Here is a 15,552-nt window from a genome sequence, read left to right as displayed (position 1 = left end):
GCCTGTCTCACCTTCCCCTCGTATGCCAACACAGCTGCCGAGCAGAGCAACCGTTACCTGACACCTCTCTCAGCTCAACTGATGCAGCACGTGGAATCGCGAAAAAAACAACCTCCTCATCGACATTGTTATATGGACACCCGGCCTTGCGTTACGGTACCCCACGGGCCCCGCACAGATGGACACACACACACGCAGGTATTCCGTCCGGACTCTGCCTGTGCACTATTGCGCAAGCGCAGGACTGCCCGCTGATTCCCCGCGACAGAGTTGCGTCACTCCGTCGCGAGCACATTGTGACCACGTCACCACAACACGTAAGCAAACTGAAAACTTGGCAGCTCTTTTAAGCTTGTTACATACATGCCAACACTCCCGATTTAGGCGGGAGACTCCCAATTTTTTACTTAAAAATACTGCTATTTTTCACGTTCTCCCGCCTAAAATAATTATTTCCCCAATGCATTCCTATGGGGAAATTGTTGTCTCCCGATTTCTCTGTAGAAATCTCCCTCCCAGGCATGTCATAATGTTGGCATGTATGCATTGTTGTACACCATACTACACAAAAAGATATTACAACATGATAAACTAAACCCGACCATTCATTACCAATTATTTCATACAAAAAGAGGTGTAATGAGGGTTTTCTCGCTGAGGTTTTACATTAAGTAAGACCTTAGCCTATGCCCAATCCCAAAAGGGCGAAGTTCAAACTCATTTACCGAAAACATGCAGATTTATTTCGCAAAGAAAAAAATAACTGCATCTCCCTCTATCTGCGAGTAAAGGCTATTCATGCAGTCAGGTTTGTCAGCCTATTTTCCCGGTCCAAGAATGGTCACGAGGTTCTCTGTTTAGCATAAGACTTGACGTGAAAGTCATGTGATACGTGCGCTTTACGAGGGCCAGCCTGTTGATGGGAACTGGTCGCTATGCAACCGAAAGCGTCTTGTGGCATCTACAATTTTGCCAAGTGAATCCATCGTCATGTACGGCATGCTTGTTACTCCCCGGCGTCTGCAGCCGAGCCGTAGGTTCACACACAGCGCTCTGTGGGCCAGCTTTTCCCCTGGAGACTCTGATACTCCTTTGCCGGACCCATCCACCCAGGGGAACCTGCGGATTCTGAACGTCATGTACGTAACTTTGCAGTGGTGTATGATTTGTGTGGTATTGATGGTACAATGGGGCACTCTCGTAGAAGAAGTTCAGTGTCTTAGATTGAGTTACTTTGGAAAGGGTTTGTAAGGGTTTTTTTAACCAGTGGCCCAAGTGTAAACAAGCATTGGAAATGCCAACAGTTTGGACTTTTGTGTGGGCATGGGAAATGCACACTTGCCAGGCACTGCCGTATAGGTACCAGCTGGCAAAATCATACATATATATTCCAACTGTCTCAACTCCTAATTTCACCTCCCTGTGTAATTACGTTCGTGAAAGTGATAATAAAATGGACGGTTATAACTAAGAAACGTTATCATCAGAAAGGGAGGTTACAGCATAAAAGGTTTCTTCGAAATCATACAGGACCTGTATAGTGTCGTGCATATGGTTTGGACACTCAACCATCGAGAGTGGCTACGTGGTTAGACCCGTCTGGAGGGTAAATTGCTACGTTCCAAACTTGGGGTGCCAAATGCGGTTCCCGTGGCCGCACTCGGATGTGAACTTGGGGTGCCTTTACTTCAAGCCTTATGGCTGATACATCGCACCAAGTTTTATGTTTCACTCTAACATTAACTAAAAATAAGCAGAACATGTTAGACCAGGGTTTGAAGGAAAACAGTCGACCTTGCTCTCACAGACGAAACATCATTTTTCATTATTTTCTAAGATAATGAAAAATAAAACGTTGCTATGGGTCGAGTGCACAATTTGGGTAAACTGGATAAAAAGTAAATATATTATGCGTATAGTCAGCAGAGCTTTTCTCCTGGTACACCATGTTCTTATTTGCTGAAACCTTGTATGAAAGATATGAGACTATTTTATTTATTGTTTATTTATATAGCGCTTATACACAGGTGAAGTGCTTCAAGGCGGGATGGAAACAAGGGAATACAGTGATCATTCTTAGGCCTTGAAGATTCTGAATGATCTAAACAGAAAACTAGCATAATACGCCTGACGACTTTTCCCCTAGTAGTGCAAGAGGTGCAGTTGAGACCAAGCTCGGGGTTGGGTGTGGGTGGTGGAAAACGCTGGGAACAAAGAGTCCTGTCCAGCAGGGCCCGGGGTTATGTGCTTTACAACCTATTTACGTTTCCACATTTTACCCACTCTAGACTATACTGATGCGTGGCGCGGCATTGAAAAAAGGAAAGTTCTTGTCGCTTACGTGGCTTAACCGTTGAGACCGCTAGACGTGTTATGGCAGATTAGTAAATGTCCGCGTCCCCTATTTATCTACTTACCAAGGTATTATGCATGGACTTGACCTCAATTGCCATTAAAACATAGTCTCCCCCCAAACATACTGCCAATATGAAGACCCCAGTGTGTCTCTGAGAACCCTATATTCTCTTTAGCTCCACTGCTTGACCAGTCACCCCGAAGGTAGTACCAGAATTTCTTGGAATCATCAGTCCTTAACAACCGATGAATACATTTCCATCCAGCATCATTCGCTGAGAATCTACGGGACTTCACCCAGTTCTTATATGGAACCCTGGCCAATGTGATTCCTTCCGCTTTTTCCCATTCCAATAAAACACCCGACCTCTGAACTTGCGCATTTAGCTCTCTTTTCTTTTTGTCAATTTGTGCATCAAAGTAGTGTCCGGATTTCGAGGGCTGATTTCTTTTAAGCATATGCCTAGGTGCAGGCAGGACTCTGGATGGTATCGGGTAATAATATCCCCATACATGTCACCAGGAAAAGCCATTGGCGACATTATATATGGTGACATCATGTATGGGGACGGGTTGCAGGGATGTCCCCTGCTCCCCTTGTAAAACAATAAATGTGGGGGTGTTCCCTGCATGTTCAATGTAATAATGTCTCCACAAAAAACAGCAACTTTTTTGTCAGGAGACATTTTTGCGGGGCCATTATTACATGGAACCCTCTGGATTGGCTGGCTACCTATGGCATATCAGTAGACAACATTAGAATTGATCTTTGTCCATGGTCCGACCATTCGTTTATCTTCTCTCAGCTACCTAAAATATTGCCTGCATTAAAAAAGAAAAGTATGCCAGAAAATACTCTTTGTTACAATCTGCATAAACTAACTCCTGAGGCTTTACACCCTTTCTTTTCCCCTGCAGTAAGTAATATTGATAACCTGGATTCGGCAACTAAATTGGCAACAACCCATGTTGATATGATGCTATTGGCAGTCAACTCATTGGCATCTCTAAAACAGAGAATGGTTAAAACTCGGCTGTCACAGCCATGGTATTCTGCAAACATACAAAAATGGAAAGTTTTATAAAAGACAAAGCCTTCAAACAATGGCAAAAATCCCCCACATTGGATAACATTTAGCTGAAAAAGCGTTCCCATGAGAAAAGGATTAACAAAGCACCTAGTTTCAAAGCGCTTTTTAAAATCTTACGTGAACTTGTGGCACCGTGTCCACCATCCTCGTTGATTAATAAAAATTAACAATGGTGTCGGCACATTCAGAACTCCATGCGCTGCAAAGTTGAGGACATCAAAGCCAACATAACAGCCAAATGATCTCCCATGTCTGAAATTCAACACAGTTGCGACGCAAAAAAGCACATTGTGCATAATCCACCTTTGCCTTTTCTGAAGTAACAGAAACAATGATTTTAGACACATTGGGCACATTGAAACCAGCTAACTGTAAAGGTGATCTCTGCCCTGCAGCCATTGTTAAAACATGTGTTAATACACTTGTTCCACTGATCACTAAATTTGTTAATTGTTCATTTAAAGAAAACTTGGTCCCTGCATCCATTAAAAAAGAATGAATTTCCCCCTGCTGAAAAGCCATCTCTTGAACCTTTAGTGGCAGAAAACTACCGCCCCATTACCAACTTGCCCTTTCTGCTCAAAATTCTAGACATAATTGCACACCAACAAATCCAGGATCATTTGAGCCAGTATAACACTTTATGTCCTAAGAAGTCAGGGTTCAGAAGCTACCATAGCACTATTTTTATTAGACTTAAAAACGAATATCATGAGGTCTGTGGACAAGGGCCAATCCTCTCTCTGGACCTTACAGCTGCTTTTGACTTGGTCGATCATGCCACTCTAGTTTCTAGGCTACCGGAATCTGCTTCCTTCTCTAAAGAAGCCGCTAGCAGAGTTCTGTCATTCCTATCTGATTGGATGGCGAGGGTGTACAGTAAGAAAGCGATTACAGAGGGCTTTATACTTCCTTGTGGTGTGCCGCAGGTCTCATGTATGTCATCTATCAACCTGCCTCTTTTTGAGATGCTGGACTCAAAAGAAATAAAATACGCAAACTATGCGGATGACACCCAGTGTCTCTTCCCCTCACTGGTAACCATGCAGATGATTTCTTAACCATCAATACTGCCTATGATCACATTCACAGAAGAATGCGGTACAATGGGCTGGCTTTGAACAACTCAAAAACTGAGATTATGATTCTAAGTACTAGTCAGAAGCTGCATAGGTTAGATCCTGCATTTCATTTTTTTAAGGTGGCAGACTGTACTCTTAAATCTTTACCAAAGGTTAAGATATTGGGTGTCATCTTGGATCAGGATTTGAGCATGGAAGCTCATGTTGGCTATATAGTGTCTTGCTCTTCCTATTACCTGAGGCTCTTAGCCTTGATTGGTCCTTTCCTCAGAGAGAACACTTGTGCCACTGTGGCTCGTGCCATTATTGGTTCTCGCTTGGACTACTCTTCAGCTTATTGCAAGGGGTCGGGCAGGGTGAACTGAGACGACTTCAGGTGGTTCAGAATAATGCTGTTCACATTGTCTGTCGCATGCATAAATTCGACCACATTTACCTAGCCAGAAAATCTCTGCACTGGTTGCCCTTAAGGAAAAGAATTACATTTCGCACTATGCGCATGCATGTCCCTTCGGAAAGAGTCTGATTTATCTTAATATCCAATGACTCCAGTCTTTTGCTCACCCAAAAGGTATAAAAACTTTCTATTACTGAAAGGGTGTTTTCCGATGGTGCCTCCACGCCTCTGGAATGCCCTACCTTTGGATTTATGGTCCTGCGCGTCTTTGGGGTTGATTAAATGCAGACTAAAAACTCTTAAGTTTGAATTAATTTTGCCTTCTTCTTTTGATATGATCGTCTGCTGGAAATCCTGAGTCTGAAACTTCTGTTATTTGGTGTTCATCTGTCCGTGCTGCTATGTCCATGGGCCCTTGTCCCAGCGCGTCATAAATAAAATTGAAACAAATAAATAGTACTACGGTACACCCCATCTTAATTGTTGCTGCCTTTTTCTATGACAAATATTCAGCCGCAAGCGCTTGTTCGCAGGGGCAGTGTCCCTGCATTATGGGATCTAACGTGCCACTGCAGTAGGCTACTGGCTTGTATAGCTGTGGCTTCTTTTGTGTGACAACCACTGTCATCATTGAGCCCTCTGAGTGTGAGAACATTCTCTGTAGTTTGGAGTTGCTACCACTGGCACATGAGCTAATGCATCTTTTAGCTCTGTGAAGCTCTCATTCATTTCTATTGTCCATTTTATTTCCCTCTTCTCTTTTTGTGCTTCTTTTAGGCTCTGTAATAGTGGCTTTGTCTATGTGAAGTACTCGAACATCCATGCCCTGCAATAGCTGCACAACCTCAGGAACTTTTGCATCTCTTTTATTGTCAGCTGGCGTGTTGTGGAGTGTATTGCCTGCACCCTCTCTGATGTTATCCTGCCCCCCGCAATGGATATTATCTGTCCTAGGTACACAACCTCTTCCATGCAATACTGCAGCTTCACTTTGTCTACCTTGTATCCTTTGTCTGCTAGCAAAGTCAGAAGGTGCACTGAGTCTTCTCTACACTCTTCCTCTGTCTCACTGCATAACAATAAATCATCAACCTACTGGATCACTGTGCTTGCCATGTGTATATTACTTAGATCTATCTGGATCACCCTGTTAAAAGATGCTGGGTGACTCGCAGTACCCCTGGGGCAGCCGAGTGTGCTCAGATCCGGTCCTGCGATACGTAAACGCGGTCAAGCATCTTGAATCTGGTTGTAATGGGATGGAGAAGAAGGCATTCTTCAAGTCGATTTAATGTGAAGTACTTTGTCTTTGTTGGCATGTTGCACAATATTGTGGCGTGGTTCGAATGGAGTGGTGTCCAGTCAACTCGTCGAAAAAAAACTGGTCGACTGCAATTTGGTCGACGCAATTTGGTCGAAAACCAAATGGTCGAATTTTTTTTTTTATTTATATATTTATTTTTCGGGTTTTCGTTTAGTTAAAAAAGGGTTTTTTAGAGAAAAAAAGTGGGTTGGAGGGGGGACCCCCCCCCCCCCAAAAAAAAGGGTTAAAAAAAAAGAAAAAAAAAATTTCGACCATTTGGTTTTCGACCAAATTGGTTCGACCATTTGTCTGGTCGACCAATTTTTTTCGACGAAATGTCTGGCAACCGAATGGAGTGTGTCCTCTCACGTATTCCTCATCTTAGGATATCATTGTTTCCAGCTTCAGCTCCTTCGAAACACATTTTCTATTGGCAGAGGTTGCTGTGCGTCGAGACGAGCAACTCGATGTCCCTCTAGGGCTTCCATCTCGGCTGACTTCATCGTCGAGTACATATACCACCCGCAGCGCCCGTTGGCTTCAGTTCTGTTTTTCCCTGAATATGATTGCTTCGAGAATTACGGCACGCTTCAGTTTTCTACAGAAACCAAATTTCGAAATGGCCTCGTCTTTGACTCCGATTACTCCGAAGACGGGCTACAAAAAGTGCCTAGATTTCGGCACCAAAAGATCCATCACAGACACGCATAAAATATGCATCTGGTGCCTGGGCATCAAGCATAAGGCTGCCGACTGTCGATCATGTCAGTCAATCACATGTAAGGCCTTAAAAGAGTGTAAAGCCAAGCTGTCATTGGGTAGGATTGTCCCCAAATCCCTGTTTACACCTTCGAAATTTGGCTCATCCCACGAGTCGAGAGATTCATCTCCCCATAAAAAAATGGTTGAAAAAACAATCCCACTCGAGGAGCACTCGCTCCTCTTCGTCATCAAAAAAGTCGAAGAGAAGGCACCCTCTCCTTCGTCTTCCTCTGAAGAAAGGAGCGTAGTCTGCCTGACTAAATCCTCCAAAGACGAGTGGGAAGAAAATATGCAAAATCTTCGAGGATCAGGCCCCATCCTCCTCGAAACACAAGAAAAGTGGCCATGCTATGGTCGATGACCAACATGAGGCCAAGGCGAAACCCAGCGTGCCCTCGAGCCCAGGTCATAAGCCTAAGCCTACTCGAGAGTCTTCGAGTACTCGACAAGACAAGGGTCAAGTCCCTTGAAGCACAAAACCAAGGTCAAGCTGTCAACACCATCGATGCCACTGCCGTCGACACTGTTGACGCTGATGGAAAAAACCACTGACACCTACTGTACATTCTACAACGCCTTTGCCTCATAAAAGTCAGGAAAAGATTTTTAAACCTCTTCCTAAAAACGACTTTTTTCAGATCCGTAGCGTCAATTTATGAGGGCTATGAAACATCAGATGACACACCACCAGGTGGTCTTCAGTTGGATACCCCTGGTATGCATAAAAATACTAATGTCCCTGAATGCTTAATTTCAGACGAGACCAGGGTTAGGGAGCTACATGATACCCTACAGACAGCTAGTGGGGTAGACACCTCCCCAGAGCTAGATTTTGGGAACTGGACCCGGCTGATCATGTGGATGCATCATACAGAAGTCTAATGTCCAGAGTGGTAGAATTCCCAGGATCGAGTAGACCATCTACTGCATTTGAACAAGATGACCTAACTGAAATATTAGACAAAGGTCCTCAATATAATATTACCCTATTCTACCATTTTATGTGGCACTACAAAAAAGGGTTGCAGTAAACTAGGAGGCTCCACAGTCCAGTCCTGCAGTAAACAAAAATCTAACAAAAAAATACAGGCCATCCAGTAGCGACCCTGGCTATATGTCCGTACACCTGACTCTGTAAAGTCTAGTAGTGCAAGCAGCTATATCGGCATTCATACCCGTACCCCCTGATAGGGATGACAAACGTGTCGACTCGTGGGAAAAAAGGATTTTCTTTTAGCAGCATGTCTTTAAAGTCTGCTAATTATACACGTGCCCTTGCAAAGTTCACATTCACCATGTGGGAATGCATAGCGATGGCGGCTGATCACATCCCTGATGGTGAGGAAAGAGATGGCTACATGAACCTGATCAGGGATGGCAAGGAGGCCATGTGTGAGTCTCTGCAATCAGGTCTGTACACTGCTGACAGCGTCAGCGGGGCCATGGCGGCAAGCACTGTCATACGCAGATGTATGCGTTGAGGAAGCCGGAATTTGCACCTGGTGTACAATCCAGACTCTTTAACATGCCCGATGGCAGCCATTTATTTGGTAATAAGGCTGACGAAAGCTTTGAAAAGCTACAGACCTCAAAGGCAGCCGGCAAGTCCCTAAGTGGTGCACGCAGGCAGCCACAGCCTTTTCACCCCAGCGTATCTTCTTGGAGGGGTAGGTCCTTTCGCTACTACTCTTCAGTTGGAAGATCGAGAGGGCAGGCTGGTCAAAGAGGACAAAGAAGATTCTCTTGTGGTGGACGAGGGAGAGGTGCAAACCCCACCCAAGCAGCTGTGTCTTTACATCAGCTGCTGCTTCAGCTGCCTCAAAACCACTCTGAGGTTTCACAACACCCTGGTGGGAGGCAACCTGTCACATCATCTGAAAGAATGGCGAGGTATTACTTTGGATGCATGGGCACTGGGAACAGTAGCCCAGGATTACTTCGTCCCCTTTATACAGAGACCTCGGGATTATCCATCGGGAAGCCATTCGCAAAATGTTCCAGATACGTTCCAGATGCAGGAAATTTTGACCCTGCTGGAGAAAGGTGAAATAGAACCAGTACCTGTGATGGAGAGGAACAGAGGATGGTATTCGCCCTATTTCCTAATCCCCAAGAAGGTCATAGGACTGAGGCCTATCTTGGACTTGAGATACTTGGACAAGTTCAAGATGGTCACACTTTCTCAGATCCTTCAGACCCTCTAACTCCAGGATTGGATGGTATTGTTGCACCTTCAGGATGCTTCCTTTTAATGCGCCAATCCATCACAAGCACAGCAAGTGCCTAAGGTTCACACTTGGCAGTTCTCATTATCGGTTTCAAGTCCTGTCATTCAGGCTGACCTCCGCCCCAAGGGTTTTCACCAAGTTGATGGTGGCAGTGACTCTCAGGAGAAGGGGGATTCACGTCTACCCCAACCTGGACCATTGGCTGATCAGGGTACAATCACCCGAACAGGCCCAGGAACATCTTAGTATCACCTGCCACTCCCTCCACAGACTAGGCTTCTCCCTCAATTACAAGAAGTCCCACATGATACCATCTGAGACTCCAGTTCATTGGAGGCCTGGATGCATCCTTGGGAAAAGCCTCGCCACCCGAGCTGAGGGCTCAACACATTTTGCAGATGGTCACCTAGTTTCAGAGTGCCCAGCATCTTCCGGCCTTCGACTTTTTGAGGTTGCTCTGCCTCATGCCATCCTGCATTTTTCTGGTGCCAGAGGCCCACCTCAGAATGAGATCCCTTAAATGGGCCCTAAGAACTCAATGGTCACAAATCTAAGACCGGATGTCGAACCTCCTTCAGGTTCCAAGCAGAGTCGCAACAGGACCTTCTGTGGTGGGCCTGTGAGGACATCATTCTGAAAGGAGACCCTTTTTGGCAACCATGGGTGGATATAACAGTATTGATGGACGCCTCACTCACGGGGTGGGAAGCCCACGCCAACTAGCTGAAAATCAGCAGTCGTTGGTCTCCATAGCAGTCCAAACTACACATCAACCTTTTGGAGCTGAGAGCAATCAGACTAGCGATGAAGGCCTTTCTGCCCTCTGTACGGGAAAAGAATGACTGATAATGACAGACAACACAGTGGCCATGTACTACCTCAACAAGAGCGGAGGCGTAGGGTCACTACCACTGTGCAGAGAAGAAATGCAGCTCTAGTTCTGCGTAATTCAAGACGGAATATCCCCATCGGCAGTTCACCTAGCTGAAGAAGAGAAAACAGTGTATGATTGCGATTCCACTTCCTCTTCGGTTTTCTCTGTTGGCGTGTACTAATTTAAAGTTTTCTGATATGGGTTTGTTTGCAATGGCTTTGTAGTTGTCCGATAACCAGGTTACTGTGAGAAGGAGTGCGTCTGTGCCTCCTTGTCTTGGAAGATCATGGATTTCTATTGAGTGTTTTGCCATGGATCTAACGTTGAGAAGACTGCAGAGTAGTTTATTTGATTTTCCTGTTGGGTTGTTGTTTGTATTGTTAGTTCGGTTCAGTGTGTTGTCGGTTGGGTTTCGGTGCCGATGGTTCGCTCCTGGTTGTGCCTTTTGGAGGGGGAGTTCTTTGGTGGTCAGTCTCTTTGTCGAGTAAATTGATTAGGTTGATGGCAGGGTTCAATTGAATTGATATTTTATTTATATCGCGCTCGTACAGAAGTGTTTCAGAGTGCGACAAGGCAAGGCAGGGGAACAAAGGAGAACAAAACAGCGATCTTACTAGCCCCAGTGACAAGAGAACGCGCAAGTGCATGGGAAAGGGAAAAGGGGAAAAGTGCATGGAAGGGGGGAGAAGTGAAAAGTGCGGAGCAGAGGAGAAACAAGAAACAATAAACAATAAATAATAAATGCAATAAAAGTGGTAGTGCAGCCAGCAAGTGCTGTGTTTGAGGCAGCAGACCGGGTATGTCTGATAAGTGCAGAAAGAGAAGAAAAGTGCTGGGGGACTGTATCAGTACAGATACAGACCCCAGTGCAAAGGATGGCCCATGGGCCGTGCAGGAGGGTGGCAAGGTGAGCAGGTACCTAGGCCAGGAGGACAGAGGGTGGCCAGGTGCACGGTGCCGAGAGAGGAACAGATCATCAGGGGAGAGGGGGTAGGGGGTGAAGGCAGATGCAAAGAGGAAGGTCTTGAGTACTTCCGGCACCAGAGATGGTTCTCCTCAAGTTTCAGAGTTGCAGGGAGGCTTTTCCAAAGGGAGGCCCAGCCGATTGATTGGTTTTGGTTTGTTCCGGCTGGTGAATTGTGTTGGTGCCCGTCCTTTGTTCCAGTCTTTGGTGATGTAGGGTGTGCAGAGTATAATGGATTCCAGTTCGTCCCTGATTCTAGTTGGAGTATTGTCCATGGTGTACTCTGGTTTGGGGTGGTTTATCAATTGTAGTATTGCGTTTGGTGTCCCGGTGGGGACTGTATTTGTTTTGCTTATTGCCTGTGGGTTTGTTGCTGGTGGTCCATCTTTGCTTACCAAGCAGCCGTATGTGGAGAGGTAGCGAGCGATGTAATCTGTCTTTGCTTTGTTCTTTGTGTGGGTCCTCAGGCCGTCTGGCCTCTTCTTCACCCCATTTTTCAGAGTTATGTGATCTTGCTGGTCACCTCCTTCCCGCACGACTGAGGTTTCCTTCTTATTTCTGTTGTCCATTCTAGCTTCTTTGTCTTTCTTGTGGCAAGGCATGGTGTTTGGGTTGTATTCCTTTGAGTGGACATCCTCTTTGGATTGGTATGTTTCTTGTTCCTTGGGGGTTCAGTCTTCGCTGTTTGTGGTTAGTTGTTGCTTGTAGTTGGTGCAGTTGTGGTTGTGGAACCAAGGATTGTAAACCCTTGTGGTTCGGTCATTTACTGGTATTTCCTTTGTGGCTCTGATGTGGTTTTAGGTGTTTATCTTGGGGCTCCTTTGGTTGATGTTGTCAACTCTGTCTTGTTCTGTGGGTTAGAAGTTGGTGATTCGCCCAGTGTAGTTTCTGATAATTTTGATGGTTGGGGTTTTGTGTAGGTTCAGGTTAGTAGCTGTTGAACACCTCCTAATGGGCTATCTAGGGCTGCCGTGTTAGGGTTGGCTATCTGGCGTGGTTCTCTTAGGGGGTTAATTAAAGATAGGTTGCGGCTGAAAAAGAGGACAGGCTGTGCGATTAGCTAATCATTAAAGTGGTAGCGGGACAACCCCTAGGTGGTGGACAGCTGAGTGGTGGGCAGCCTGTGAGATGGGGACACAGCCGAGGGGGTGGGAACACCTAGGTTTGGAACTCTGTGCTAGGTGGGAGAGCTGGGGTACGAGGAACCTACAGTGGGTGGAAGTGTCTGGGTTGGAGACACAGCAATCACTCAAAGGGCTCCTGTACCTTAGATACCAAGGGATTGAGAGGTCATGGGGGGGCAAGCTGGCAGAACAGCAGCAGTACTCAGCTTGGGGACGCCTGGTAAGTGGGAGAAAAGCCTAAAGTTGCAGTGTGGGATGTGTTGACCCACTAGGCTCTGCCCTGCAACATCACTGTGGGCTGCTTTCACCAGAACCAACAAAATGGCTGCAAAAAGCCCTATGCGTGATAAACCCCTGAGAATTGTGCAGTGAAATCGGAAAAGATGGCTGCCAATTTACTTGGCCTGTGTCAGTGGTGGAACAGGAGACCACACTGAGTTTTGTCATTGGACTGCCCACAGAGTAAAAAGGAAACTACATGAAAGGCAGGGCTTCATTGCAAGGAACCCAAAGGTACTTTGAAATCCTTTTTCTCCTTGGCTGCTGAAATTGCAAAATAATGGCTCCCAAAACATCAGAAAAGATCCAACATCCTTGCTGGGTGTTAACCATCACTGTATTTAAGGAACCCACATAAGCACGCAATGTCAGGAAAAGCAGAATCCATTCTAGAATATCCACATTAAAAAGTGTGCTTGTCTGTGGAAATCTGTCACAATATGGGCGCAGTACCGCCGACTGCCTGTGTGACAGCTGACAGTTAAGTGCAGCAGAAGTTAAACTTGTGCATTAAAATCAAGTTGTTGAAAAGAAGAGACTTGCCATCAAAAGCAATATAGGTTGCAACCATTCAATCTCTATGTTTTAAAAAGACTGGAATTAGAGATCTGTGTCTATTTTTGAAAATGTAAGTTTATTTTATCAAAGATACATTTAAACAAGTTGGGTTTTAAAGTGAACTGATACCAGCCAAAGAACTTCAAAGCACATTCCAGAGCGTGCCCCAAACAAAGGGTGCCTTCCTCCTGCTCTCTGCCCCCGGAACCCTCAGTCAGATGTTAATGAAAAGGGGAGGAGATTTTGCTCTGCTGCCCCTGAGAGAGACAAAGGGTTTCCTGGGCTGAAAAGAATATGCAAATGCAAGTGTCAACAGAAACTCCTACTAGAGGGAAGAGGCGGAGATTGCTCTTGACACAGAAACTTTGGGGGCGGGACAGACAGTGTATCTGTAAACAACAAGAAAGTATATTTTTGTTAAAAGGACTGACAGAGGACTGTGCAAAATTGTAAACATTTGTAAAATATAGTGTTGTTAACATGCAAATCCTGGTCACGTTTGAACTCTGTGCTATGTTCAGGGACATGACTACAGAATTTGTGGTTTTGTAGCCATTGTGGTGATGCCAGAAACATGAACCTTCACATGATTATGCCCAGATGTCATGCGCACATATGTATAAAAATGTGGACAAATCTGACATTGGGTACCCGACCAAAAGTGCGAAAAACTGTCAAATCTGAACCAAAGCTCTCACCGAGATGGGACTCAGATGAATACTTGCTCCACTAAATCTGTGATGTAAATATGTTATTGCTAGCAAGTTGGTAAAATTGTAAATATGCCTTATATGAAAAATAGATTTACAGTGCAGAAACAAAGGGAAGGTTCTCCCTGGATCCTAAAATACAGCGTCATCATGACACCAAGTTACCTTCTGAAATCAGGGGAAAGGAAATACCCCAACCAATAGAATCCCTAGAGGGTGTGCCTAGTATAATTCAGCCTACCCACCCTTTTAGAAAATACATAAATAGAGCCAGTTTAGGACCTACACACACACACACACACACACACACATTCGCCCATCAACTGATTGCTGGCGGAGCACTTTGCAAGAGAAATCCATATCCAAGACTCCAGAACTTTGAAAGCAGAAAGACCCATTTCCAAAGCTGAACCCTCCTAAGCTTGGCCTTTAAAATCCTGAAACCAGATGTTACCCCAGAGCTCCAAGGGGCACCAAAAAGAACAGCCTGGCTGTGCTGTTTCTGCTTCTTTGCTAAGAATTCTTGCCAGAATCCAGAGATCCAACCCAGTAGAGCAGAGCTGCAACCAGATAGCTGAAAACCAGAACCAACCCGTCAGATCCAGTTCAATTCCGCCATTCAGTGTCCAGGGTGCTGTGCTGAGTGCAGAACCAGAGCGCCTTGAGTCCAGTACGGTGGGCTAGCAGAATTCCAGTCCCGAAATCCTTAACCAGATCCCTGACGGGTCCATTCCAAACAGTAGTAGTGAGTATCTATAGCATAGAATTGTCCCTAGCGAGTATCTTATCCTTAAGTAATCCTATCCAAACCCATTCTATTATATCCATAACTGCATTGTAGAAAATCTTTTGTCTTACCTGAATCTTTCTCTCATCCCTATAGTCTTTTGGTAATAGTAGTGTTAAAATCATCTTTGCGCTAATATATTTTCTGAAGAAAGGCAAGCGTCTCGGCGGGCAAAAACCATCCAGAGACGTCGCTGGACTGGTGGCTGTGCTGTTGTGTAGCTTGTAGCTTCATAGTCTCTTTAGTGTAAAGAATTTGTGTTTGTAATGTTCAAAAGCTCATCTTTCTTTTGCAAATTTTTGACCCTTTCTAAAAAAACTGACCTCTACAAAAACCTCTGTATCTGCTTCACCGGGTATGCTAGAAACAAAATGTAAGTGTCAAATTGAAGCTAACTTTCCAGCGAATCCAAAAGCGCATCCCAACTCCTTATAGTTTTTCCACATCGCGCTTACCGCACGCAGAAAAGTTTGCCACACATTTTTCGTTTGGCTCGAATCTCTCACGTATGAAACAGCTGTTCTTTGCATCTGACCTCAGAATTAAGTGTTCAATCTGCTAGTGACTCAATAATCATTGCTAGTGTTTATCTGAAACTATACAAAGTGGCCATTGAAACCAATTTAGTGAATTAAATCCATTTTTCAGTGTTTTCAACCATTCATTTAAAGCCACATTCAAAACTATTTTGACAAGTTGCAATCATTCCTGTTTTCTCTGTGTTGCTGGGGAAGTTGGGATTGAGACTGTATTTGTTGAGTGTGTATTCCTGAAACCTATTTTCTCTCCTTCCATCTCTTTATACTGCATATTGGGGGGGATTGAATAGTGTGCATGGGGAAAGAATAATCACATTGCATTTTGATCGAACCCACACAAAGTATTATTCCATGCTGTATTATTTTCCCTATTATTACTTCATATGATTAAAGAGATTTCTTGTGACATCACCCCATTGGTGATCCTTGTATACATATTAAATAGTGTGATATATATATATTGTGAAATCCATCAAATAAATATGTTTAACTTTGCAAA

At 44.8% G+C, this 15,552-nt stretch overlaps 1 protein-coding gene across 1 annotated transcript in view; it reads left to right on the top strand.

Moving 5' to 3' along the window:
• The first annotated feature begins 889 nt into the window (after positions 1-889).
• The window catches only part of LOC138581093 (uncharacterized), a 300,534-nt gene continuing 285,871 nt past the window's right edge, over positions 890-15,552 (top strand). Inside the window, exon 1 of the mRNA XM_069652168.1 lies at positions 890-1,139. Within this exon, the coding sequence (XP_069508269.1) occupies positions 991-1,139 (149 nt within the window). The 5' untranslated portion in view covers positions 890-990. The remainder of the gene's footprint in view (positions 1,140-15,552) is intronic.

The sequence above is a fragment of the Ambystoma mexicanum genome, chromosome 3p (genome assembly GCF_040938575.1).
Source record: "Ambystoma mexicanum isolate Mex_15411 chromosome 3p, UKY_AmexF1_1, whole genome shotgun sequence".
Classification (NCBI taxonomy): domain Eukaryota; kingdom Metazoa; phylum Chordata; class Amphibia; order Caudata; family Ambystomatidae; genus Ambystoma; species Ambystoma mexicanum.
This window is presented reverse-complemented; position numbering and strand designations above follow the sequence as displayed.